This window comes from Microcaecilia unicolor, chromosome 3 (assembly GCF_901765095.1).
Source record: "Microcaecilia unicolor chromosome 3, aMicUni1.1, whole genome shotgun sequence".
NCBI lineage: Eukaryota > Metazoa > Chordata > Amphibia > Gymnophiona > Siphonopidae > Microcaecilia > Microcaecilia unicolor.
The window spans coordinates 63,991,952-64,004,177 of record NC_044033.1 but is presented as its reverse complement, the minus strand read 5'-3'; the positions used below and the strand labels follow the sequence as shown (position 1 = coordinate 64,004,177).

The 12,226-nt window shown below is 44.0% G+C and overlaps 1 protein-coding gene across 2 annotated transcripts in view; it reads right to left on the bottom strand.

The window, feature by feature from the left end:
• Window positions 1-12,226, bottom strand: part of RAB3GAP2 (RAB3 GTPase activating non-catalytic protein subunit 2) — a 284,414-nt gene that overhangs the window by 121,012 nt on the left and 151,176 nt on the right. For both annotated transcript variants that reach the window (XM_030196010.1, XM_030196011.1), the window contains exons 19-20: window positions 5,950-6,077; window positions 76-289 (exon numbers count right to left, since the gene is read on the bottom strand). In XM_030196010.1, the coding sequence (XP_030051870.1) occupies window positions 76-289; window positions 5,950-6,077 (342 nt within the window). The remainder of the gene's footprint in view (window positions 1-75; window positions 290-5,949; window positions 6,078-12,226) is intronic.

Genomic DNA, 12,226 nt, shown 5'->3' with positions numbered 1-12,226 from the left:
AACCACAGCATACTTGAATTGGTCTTAAACTACCAGACATTCTCTGTACATTATTATTCTCATTGTTGTACATACCCAACACTACAAGTTCATCATCACCAATCTTCTTCACATGAATTGTTTCCTGTTCACATTCTAAGTAATCCAGGAATGTTTTCACAGGCAATATGCAGTCTTTATCATCAGCAAACTGAACATTTGCTCTGGTGGTCTGCTGTTTATAGTTTCTGAGCAATGTCTGCAACTTCTCAAACTCTCTTTCATCAAGTCTCAATATTTTTGCCAATTCCTTGAAAGAATTAAAGTATAAAAGATGCTATCAACAATTACAAAGTATTTTTACACTGTTGAATACTTTAAAAAGCACTGCTATAACTATCACTATAACAAAAGACAGCCCAGAGGTACAGGTTTATGCTGTTTATTCTTGTCGGTCTGTCATATCTTTAGTGAATATCACTAGCAGTTTTCAATATGATGATCAGGTTGTCATATCCACAACTAAACCAGCCCACTCAAGTAAACTCAATTAATTCTTCTCAGCCATTTTTAATTCAACCTGTTCCTGTGTCTCTTACAATGCTCCAATATGAGGGCAATTTTATTTGTGTAAACCATATTTTACATAAGGAAAGGGGCTCAGGGAGATAAAGAGGCATATTTTCAAAGCACTTAGCCTTCCAAAGTTCCATAGAAACCTATGGAACTTTGGAAGGCTAAGTGCTTTGAAAATATGCCTCAGAGTGTACTTACATTTATGCACAAAAGCATTCTCAGGGGCATAGCTTAGGTAAAGCAGGGTTCGATTTTTTTTTTTTTAATAAAATATGCATGTACACATTTACACCTTCTTTGTGAGAGAGGCTTAGTATGCTAATGGAGCTGGTTCTGGGAACCTATTTTAGAGCCTCTTTTACAAATCCGCACTACTGATTCTCAGTGCGGCAAATGAAAGGAAGCCCATTCAATTCCTATGGGTTTCCTCTCATTTGACGAGTGTGAATTGTTTGCACAGCTTTGTAAAAGAGGCCCTTATAAAGGCCTTTTGAACTTTTTACATCGGTACCCTGCTATAAAATTACTCCCCCCCCCCCCAAACCATCTACACACATCTGTCTGTACAAAAATAATATCAGTCAATTATAACAAGTTACTTTTACTCATACTGAGAGAATTTTTAGTGGAACCAAGTTGCTAGGGCTAACTCTGAAAAAAAGAGCACAGCTTTTAAACCAAAACATGGGAGAAAGCCAACCGTCACTCAGGAGAGAATGGTTCAGAGTAAGTTGTCTTGAATGGATACTGGAAAAATGCTGACGTGAGATTATCCCAATAGAGACATTGTGGTAAAGGCTGAAATAATCCAAGCACATTTAAATTAGACACAAATAAATTATTCCAAATCTGGTGAAGTTGTGGCTCAGAAGCCTTTCTCCTTGTTTTTGAGACTGAAAGATGCTGTGATGAGACTTTCTTTGCGCAGAGTCTCCACTGTTGATGGGACAATGGGTATCAGTATTTCTTGACTTGTATACACAAATGCAGAATAGGTGTAAGCAATTTCTGCACATGTGGCAGAAGTCTTACATTTAGGGGGACTTCATTTTTTCTTAGATATCTGTCCAAATGTTTAATCTAATTTTCTGAAAATAGGTATATTGTTTTCTGGATGGAGATAACAACCTAACCAAGGAAAAAAAAAGTGTCACCTCCAAGCTATAGACTGTTAACAACATAGCTTTGAGTTTCTAATGCACATGCCCATATTTGTTATGCATTTTCTGCATAATTCTATCTTTAGTTTCTGGTTCTCTTGCCCTCCTTTTATGGGCTTTCTAAGGATTTCTACTGGGCTTTTACTTTCTTTTAGTTTTGGTTTTCCTATGGCTTTTTCGGATTACATACAGAAACTAATGCTTCACAAATATGATTATTTTTGCTTGTATTAATATTGAAATGTGTATAAAAACATTAAAAAATAAAGCTACTCATAAAACCAAATGACATCCACATAGATACATAGAGGAAGGGATGCTAAAAACAAAAGAACATCAAAGAGGTAACCTCCTCCATAGAAATAATAATATTCCTGATAAGAATACAGATAAAATTGTGTGTACCTTTTATTTTGACCATGTGTCACGTGATATTATTAAAATACTTAGAAAACATTGGACACTTGTTCAGAATATACCGAGCTTTTCTGAGAAACAACTGATGATAGCATTTAAGAGAAATAGAAATTTAAAAGATTTCTTAGCACCATCAGCATTACCAGTACCTATAAGGAAAGATCCAGTTTGGGGGCATTTCCCATGCTTGAATTGTTGTTTTTGTACAGTAAATCTGAAAGCAAAAGTTTTTGAAAATCCAAAGACAGGAGAAAAATTTGAACTAAAACAATATTCGAATTGTAAAACATCTCAGGTTGTCTATGCAATTATTTGCCCTTGTGGACTTGTATATATTGGTAAAACAGTACGTATATTCAACAAACGTATTGCAGAACATAAGAGTGCCATAAAAAACAAGATGTTTGAAAAACCACTGGTAGAACATATGCATGATTTTATGCACTCCTTTGAAGAATTGAGATTTCTTGTATTATTGAGAATCAAAACACATTGGAGAGGTGGAGATGTCAACAAATTGCTGTTAAAGGCAGAACAGAGGCTTATTTTTAAATTTAATACAGTGAAACCATATGGGTTAAATCAAGAGAGTGACTACTCGGTTTTTCTATGATAAAGCCATTTGTTTAGATAAGCTTTTATTAATTTAGATCACCATTTTTATGAACATTTTACAATTAAACACTGTTTATTTTAAACCTGGCTCTCAAATGTAAAATATCTATCTGGCCCTTTAAGATACTTGCAATGTGCTTAGAGATGACCTTTAACCTCATGATGATGCTATATGAGTCATGGGTCTCACAGAAGCTAGTAATGCTAATACATATCAGTTCAGTTGGAAGTAGCAGATAAATGGGTAAGTGTTTGCTTTATCTCTGTTGATCTTGCACACCTTTGGAATATGTAGGGAGTCTAGTTGTGATCTCATTGAAACGTACTAGATGTTGTTTTTAAAGATTGAGTGCTTGCAGTGCTCTCTCTGCTGTTACATTTTTGTGAGAAATTTTTCATTCAGTGAACTGTTACCTGCCTTAGCAGTAATGTGGACATTACTTATTCCTAGAGTTTTCGGTTTTGAAAGCATTGTGTTTATACCCATTTGTAAGCTTTTATTGATTTAGATCATCAGTTTTGTAATCTTTATGAACATTTCACAATTAAGCACTGGCTCTCCAATGTAAAATAGCTATCTGGCCCTTTAAGATACTTGCAATGTGCTTGGAGATGACCTTTAACCTTATGATGATGCTATATGAGTCATGGGTCTCAGAAGCTAGTAATGCTAATGCATATCAGTTTAGTTGGAAGTAGCAGATAAGTGGGTAAGTGTTTGCTTTATTTCTGTTCATCTTGCACATCTTTGGAATATGTAGGGAGTCTAGCTGTGATCTGATGGAGACCTACTAGATGTTGTTTTGAAGATTGAGTGCTTGCAGTGCTTCCTCTGTTGTTATATTTTTGTGAGAAGTCTTTTATTTAGTGAACTGCTTCCTGCCTCTAGCAGTAATGTGGACTGGTTATTTATTTCTAAGGAGGTTTTTTGGTTTTGTGTTAAGAATATCAGTGGAGAAACTAGAATGTCTAGAGTCTTTTAAAGGTTTTGTGCACATTTAGATATACTTCTTGTCTGATGATATTTTTATCTTTTGTTTTTATATCTGTGTAGAACTAGATTTTGGAACTACTAGTGTGTATGATATATTTACATACACTTTTGATAGGTATGTATAAAGAAATTTCTTCCCCTCTTCATTGAAATGTTTTGATTCTAATTGTATGATCTTAACATTTTTTATTGAGAGTTATAAATGTGATATGAGTAATTGTAGATGTTCTGATAAAATATTTTATGTGATGTATGATTTTAATGATAATTATAAATATTTGTTTTACAGATGATATCATGTATGTCTATACATGTTTTTTTAGAACTCTTAAAGGATTGTTTTATATATGTTGAATCTCTTTTTTATATAATTGCCTTTTATTAGTTGAATCATGCTTATGACATTGTTAATATGTATGGTTATACATGTTTTTATACTTGTGTTTTGTTTGTTTTTAATAGTTTATACCCCTGACGCAGCCTGAGGGCGAAACGTGGCCACGTCGGGTATTGTTCCAATAAATACATTTGATTCCACTGCTTTGTTGTTTTTCATCTACTGTTTTGTAAGCAGTTGTGTGCCTTTTTGTTTTTTTTGTTTCATACCATTAACATTCCTTCTAAGCTATGTAGGAGTCCTCCATCTAGATTCCTGCCAGTGGTGCTGCTGTTTCAATATCACATTTTCAATAGTGAGGGACAGACAAGTTCTGCAGGACTCTATAAGACCTGCCTGTTCCTAGGGATTGTGCAGTATCACCCCGCATTGGCAGGAATGCAGTTGGAGGACTCCTGCACAGGTTAGAGGGAACACTGCTTAACATACAAACAGATATGGCATAATGGGAATAATCAGTTTAGTTTAGCAAAGGGAAACCTTACCACAGTAATTTATTAGATACTTTTGAAAGGTATAAACAAACATTGCTAAAGGTGAGACAGCTGACAGTTTTCAGAAGGCATTTGATAAAAGTTCTTCATGAGAGACTCCTCAAGAAATTAAGTCATAGGGTTAGAAGCAATGCCCTGTTGTGCATTAGAAACTGGCTAAAATTGTCACGAAACAGAGAAGACAACTAGATGGACAGTTTTCCAAATGGAAAAGGGTCAATAGTGGAGAGCCCCATGGCCTGTACTGGTATCTGCTCTGTTCCACATATTCATAAATGATTTGGAGACAGGAGTGACAAGAGCAGTGATCAAATATGCAGACAAAAAGTTTTTCAAAGTCATTAAAATGGCAGAGGATTGCAAGGACTTGCAGAAGGATCTTGTGAGAGGAGGAGACCGAGCATCTAAAGGGCATATGAAATTCAATGTGAACAAGTACAGATAGGAAAAAATAATCTCAATGACAGGTGCAAAATGCTGGTTACTTGGTTACGAGTCAGCATCCAAGAAAAAGATCTTGGAGTCACTGTAAACAGGTTGGAATTCTCAGCCCTGCAAACCACATATATCAAAACAACAAACAGAATACTGGGAATTATTTGAAAAGAAACAGAGAACAGACCAACCATCCCTATGCTTCTATATAGTCCCACTGTGTGACCACATTTTGAATATTGTGTGCAATCTGGACACCCATCTCAAGAAAGGACAAGCAGACATGGAAAAGGTTCAGAAAAGGGCAACAAAAATGATGATGGGGATGGAACACCTCCTTTATGAAGGAAGTCTAAATAGATTAGAGCTACTCATCTTGGTAAAGTGAGAACAGTGGGAATATGATCAATGAACAGTTAAGGGACAGTTGTTTAATGCTTCAAACAGTAAAACAAGATTATATCTCATGAAACTAAAACCAGCAGATGGAAAACAAAACTGTAGAGAGTATTAAGCTTTGCAATCTGTTGCCAGAGTATATGGTCAATATGACCAACATTGTGGGGTTCACAAAACGTTTAAGTTCCTGTAAGAAAAGTTCATAAAAATGATTAGCCAGCCAGACTTGGGAAAGCCATCACTTATTCCTAGAACTGAGCTATGAGAAACTGATCTATTTTTTGGGATCTGCCAGTCTCCTATGACCTGGACTGACCACTGCCAGAGACAGATGCTGGACTGGATGGATTTAGCATGACCCAATTTGGCACAGGAAAATTGCATTCCTAGTATACTCTCAGAATCTTTTTATAACTTTCATTGATGTTATTTTAATCAGCTCTTTACTTTTTCCCATAAATCTTCACTTTGAGAGTTACTTACATTATCTGAGAGCGAGGCATCTAACTGAGCACCAAGGGAATTCAGCTTGTTCACTGATGCATAGAGATGTAACAGTTTTAGTTTGTGTGCACAGAGCTGTAGAAGTCCTTCATCAACACTCTCAAGATCTAAGAAAAAAAAGAGAGAACAGATCAGCTTTAATGCTGACATGAGAGATGTGCAACTCTATAGCTTACTTTTTGCCCAAAGGCCAAAAAATCTATCAGGCTCATCTCTCTATATAAAAGGCAACCCCAACGTTCTGAAGCCTCCACGGAAGTTGAGGCGCCCGAGATATCCGGTGTGCCCTGGAGTGTCTGCACCGCCCTCGCGTCAAAACGTCATGACGTCGAGGGCGGAGCTATGACACTCGGGGGCCGAAACGGAAACGCCACAGCGAACAAGGCAAGTAGCACGGAAGGAACGGAGGGAGGGGGCCCCTTGCTAGCGCCCGTTTCATTCCGCTCAGAAACGGGCATTTTTTCCTAGTTCCTTAATAATAACAGAATTTTTAACTGACAGATTATACAAAGGCTAGTGTGAAAGTTTGCTAGTTTGATACCAGCCTGTAAGAATTTCAGCTGGGCATTAACAGATGGTTAATCTCACAAAATGATTTTGATCTGAAAATAAAACAGCAACATAGAATGGAAAAAATAGGGTATGCAAGACTAACAATGTAAGATATAGAGGACAAAGCCTTAATGTAAGAAAGGGAAAATTAGGTTCTTACCGTGATAATTTTCTTTCCTTTAGTCATAGCAGATGCAGCCATTACAGATGGGTTGTGTCCATCAACCAGCAGAGGGAGTAGAGAGCACACTTTTTTCAGTGCCTCATAGCAGCTTGCTCCACTGCCTCTCCTTCAGTAATTGAAGCTTCCAAAGCAGTATAGCAAACCGCAATGGGAATAACATGAGCTTTCCTCACAGCGAACAATGGCCCTACAACAAAGGGCATTAACTCAGAATGGAGGGAATGAAACATCCTCCCGGAGGGCATAAACTCATCCTCCACTGAGGCATAACTGGAGGGAATAAACTCATCTTCCCGGAGGGAATAAACTCATCCTCCAAAACATGAAACTGGAGGGAATTAAGTCATCCTCCTTTAATTGAACAAGAATCCTGAAGACTGTTTCCAACTTTCTCCCAAGGACGGAATCTCCAGGAAACATGAACAGAACCTGAAATAGATTTACAGCAGATAACAATCAGACAGGGAGGGATCATGGCTGCATCTGCTATGACTAAAGGAAAGAAAATTATCACGGTAAGAACCTAATTTTCCCTTCCTTGTCATCAAGCAGATGCAGCCATTACAGATGGGATATATCAAAGCAATCCCTAGATAGGGCGGGAACAAGCCACACCACGCACCAGCACTTGCGCTCCAAAATGTGAGTCACTCCTGGCAGCCACATCCAGCCTGTAATGTCGGGCAAAAGAGAGCTTAGAAGCCCATGTTGCTGCACTACAAATCTCTTGAAGAGACAGTGCTCCAGTTTCAGCCCAAGAACAGGAAATTCCTCTAGTGGAATGCGCCTTAAAGGCATCAGGCAGATGCCGGCCGGCAAGCAAATAAGCTGAAAAGATAGATTCTTTAAGCCAGCGGGCAATAGTGGCTTTAGACGCTGGAGACCCTCTGCGAGGCCCTGATAGCAAAACAAACAGATGATCAGAGGTCCTGAAAGAGTTAGTAACTCGCAGATACTGCAGCAGAGTCCTGTGCACGTCCAACAGGTGCAATTGCCCAAAAGATTCTGGAAACTCCTCCTTGACAAAGGAGGGCAAGAAAATAGGTTGGTTTAGGTGAAACCTTAGGCAAGAAGGAAGGCACGGTCTGAACCGTGACCCCGGACTCCGAAAACTGCAGAAAAGGGTCTCTACAGGACAGCGCCTGGAGCTCTGATACCCGTCTCGCCGAAGTAATGGCCACTAAAAAGACGGCCTTCAGTGTCAAATCTTTCTCTGAAGCACGCCGAAGCGGTTCAAAGGGAGCACCCTGAAGGGCCTTCAGCACTAGCCCCAGGTTCCACACTGGACAAGGTGCACGCACGGGAGGACGGAGCCGAAGCACCCCTCTAAGAAACCGTGCCACATCTGGATGAGCAGCTAAAGGCACGCCTTCAACCTTGCCATGCAGGGAGGCCAACGCTGCCACTTGCACCCGCAGGGAATTATAGGCCAAGCCTTTTTGTACACCATTCTGCAAAAAGTCCAGAATCGGCGAGACAGGAGCCCGCAGGGGTGTGATCTCTTTAGAAGCACACCAGACTTCAAACTGGTGCCAAATCCTGGCATAAGCCACGGAAGTGGAACGCTTGCGGGCTTGCAGGAGAGAGTGGTAATTACTTTATTGGAATAGCCTTTGTCTCTCAATTGCGCCCTCTCAATCGCCAGGCCATAAGACCAAATCGGCCGGCGTTCTCCATGGTCACCGGACCCTGTGACAACAGGTTGGGAACCAGAGGTAACTGAAGGGGATCCTCTACGAGCATCTGTCGGAGGTCCGCATACCAAGGCCTCCTGGGCCAATCCGGGGCGACGAGAACCACGTCTCCTGGATGTAGCCGAATCCGCAGGAGCACTCGCCCTATCAAGGGCCACGGAGGGAACACATACAGTAGGCCCGGAGGCCAGGGTTGAGCCAAGGCATCCAACCCCGCCGAGCGAGGATCTCTCCATCTGCTGAAGAAGCACGGGACTTTGGCATTGGTGCTTGTCGCCATTAGATCCATCAGGGGCTTGCCCCACTTGGCACATATCTGCAGGAATACTTCGTCTGCTAGTTCCCACTCCGCTGGTTCAATCTGATGCCTGCTTAGATAATCGGCTTGCACGTTGCTCTGACCTGCAATGTGAGCTGCCGACAGAAACTGTAGATGAAGCTCGGCCCAGTGGCAAATTTGTTCGGCCTGCGCAGCTAGAGCTCTGCACTGAGTGCCACCTTGTCGATTTATGTAGGCCACTGCTGTCGTGTTGTCCGACATCACTCTGACAGCCAATCCTTCCAGGGTCACCTGAAAGGCCAGAAGTGCCTGAAACACCGCTTTCAACTCTAGGCGGTTGATGGACCACTCCGACTCCTCGGGTGTCCATAGACCCTGGGCATGCTTCCCCTTGCAATGTGCACCCCAGCCTTTCAGGCTGGCATCTGTCACCACTAGGCACCAATCGGGGAGTGCCAGCAGCATTCCTCGCCGCAGCATGCTGTCTGAGAGCCACCACTCCATGCTGAGTTGGGCCGCAAGGAGCCAAGAGAGTCTGCATTGATAATCCTGAGATACTGGAGACCATCCTTGGAGTAGAGCATACTGTAGAGGTCTCAGGTGCGCTCTCGCCCAGGGCACCAGTTCCATGGTGGCCGTCATTGATCCAAGCAGCTGGACAATGTCCCAAGCTCGCGGGCGGGGCATCCTCAGGAGCAGACAGACCTGATTCTGAAGCTTGCACCGCCTTTGCTCGGGTAGGTACACATACCCCGAGGCTGTGTCGAATCTGGCCCCCAAATATTCTAGAGACTGCGAGGGGGTCAGGTGACGTTTGGCCAAATTGACGACCCAGCCCAGAGATTGAAGTACTGAGACCACTCTGGCTGTGACATGCTGACTCTCTGCAGCAAAGTTTGCTCGAATGAGCCAGTCGTCCAGGTACGGGTGAACCCGAATACCCTCTCGCCTTAGAAAGCCAGCTACTACCACCATAACCTTCAAAAAGGTGCGGGGAGCTGTGGCGAGGCCAAAAGGCAAGGCCCGGTACTGGAAATGCTTTACCATCACCGCAAACCTCAGAAACTTCTGGTGCGGGGGCCAAATTGGAATGTGCAAGTAAGCTTCTTTCAGGTCCAGAGACGTGAGAAACCCTCCTGGCTGTACCGCCTCAATGACGGAGCGCAGGGTTTCCATGTGAAAATGCCGCACTCTCAGGGACTTGTTTAATTCTTTTAAGTCCAAAATAGGGCGAAAAGACCCTCCTTTTCGCGGCACCACAAAGTAGATGGAGTAGCGGCCGCAGCCGTATTCGGCGGGAGGTACCAGGGACACGGCCCCTATCTGAATCAGACCTTGCAAAGTCTCCTCTACCGCCGCCCGTTTGGCGGCAGAACCGCATCGGGACTCCACAAACACGTCTCTTACAGGGGCGTGGAATTCTATTCTGTAACCGTCTCTGATCAGGTCCAAGACCCACTGATCTGAGGAAATGTTGGCCCACTCCTCGGCAAAGAGGGAAAGACGTCTTCCGATGACAGGACTCGAGGAGAGGGCCAGCGCACCATCATTCAGAGGGTTGCCCCTGAACTCCAGGCCTTGAGCCAGCGGCAGCGGAATGTTTGTCCGAGCGAAAGGAGTTCCTCTGCTGAAAACGGGCAAGAGAAGTGAACCCAGCAGAACGCCCCGGGCGGTACCTTCGAGCTTCACGGACGCGAGGTCTGTAAGAGGAGTGGACAACCGCACCCTTAGAGGAAGGCCGAGGCCTATCTTCGGGCAAGCGCTGGTGTTTAGCCTCACCCAGGCCCTTCACAATTTTCTCCAACTCCTCACCAAACAGGAGAAGGCCTTGAAAGGGCAACTTCACCAACCTTTGCTTAGAGGCCATGTCCGCCGCCCAATGCCATAGCCAAAGAAGACGGCGAGCCGCCATTGCTACTGCCATGTGTTTAGCCGAAGCTCTGACAATATCATAAAGGACGTCAGCAAGAAAGGACAAGAAAGGAAAAGGGCTCCGCTCCATCACTGGGCTGTTCCACTGCCTGTTGCAACCAAGCCAGGCAGGCTCTAGCAGCATAACAACTGCATGCAGTCGCCCGAATAGTGAGACCTGCAAGTTCAAATGACCGTTTAAGTGCTGATTCCAGTCTACGGTCTTGAATATCCTTCAGGGCAACACCTCATTCAACAGGGAGGGTAGTTCTCTTTGTCACAGCTGTGACTAGGGCATCCACTTTAGGCATAGCAAAGCGAGCCATATGCTCCTCACTCAGAGGATATAATTGCCCCATAGCCCTGGAAACTTTCAACGGTCCCTCGGGGTCAGCCCATTGAGCCGAAATAAGCTCTTGGATGGAGTCATGCAAAGGAAAGGCTCGAGCAGACTTTTTGGTACTAGCTATCCTAGCACGGTCAGGGTCCTCAATAGAGAGAGCCTGCAGGGTATCAGAAATAAGCGCTGGCAGCTCATCACGGTGGAAAATCCTCACCGCGGAGGGATCGTCTAGATCCTGAGTCACTTCTGCACCAGACTCTGGCTCCTCAGACCATGAAGGCCTGCCAGAGTCCTCCGAATCCTCACATGCTGACCACGGGGGGGGGGGGGGGGGGGGGGGGGATGGAGGTGCAGCACTCTCTGAAGGGGAATGAGCCCTTCTGCGCTTCATATTCTGCCAATTATCAGGGAATAACGCCTCAGAGGGCATACCCAGGCTAGAATCCACCGGGGGGGGGGGGGGGGCATTAGAAGAGGCCCCTGCAGGGCTTTGTGGGAGAGCTCTTTTAAGCATGTATGCTTTATGCATTAATAAGACAAAATCAGGGGAGAAAAACTCATCCTGGGCACCCGGATCTCTGCCGAGGCTAGTAGCTCTCATATCAGCCTCACTCCGAGGCCTCCCCCCGGGCTCAGGACTCTCCGTCTCAGTGGAGGTCGCGCCATGTGGTAAATTCAAAATGGCGTCCGCTGCCAGCTCAGAGCGCGAAGAATCGTCGCTCGCCATGCTCGGGCCGGCTCTAACGTCTGTACAGCAAGATTTACAGGGACCCGCTGCTGATCTGCGCTTGCCACACTTGGAACAGCGCTTTACATTCTCTGCAGCCATTGCCGAAAACGGCGGTAAAATTCAAATGGTGGTTCGCACCAAAATCGTCCCGATCGCGGGCCCACCCCAGAGGAGTCAGAAAACACTCTTACCTCACTGGACCGAGTATCACAGCTCCAGTCCTACAGAAAAAGGCAAGGAAAAAACCTCTGTTCCTTTTTTTTTTGTTTTAACGCTGTGAGGAAAGCAGAGGTAAATAGAACTCCGGAGGCTCAGGTGAGTGGGAAATGCAGGGAAAGGGCGAACCTATGTGCCTGCATCCACTGTTGGTGGGGAAGGACAGGGAAAGCTAAGCAATGTGTCCACATCCACGGAGGTATGGGTAAGGCAGGGAAAGGGCGAACCTATGTGCCTTTAAAGTGAAGCTGCTATAGCCTCCAACACCCCGGCTAACAACTGGCAAACCAGGAGCCACCTCCAGGCAGATTTTTGATGGAGCTCGAAGATGCTACAACCACTCTGC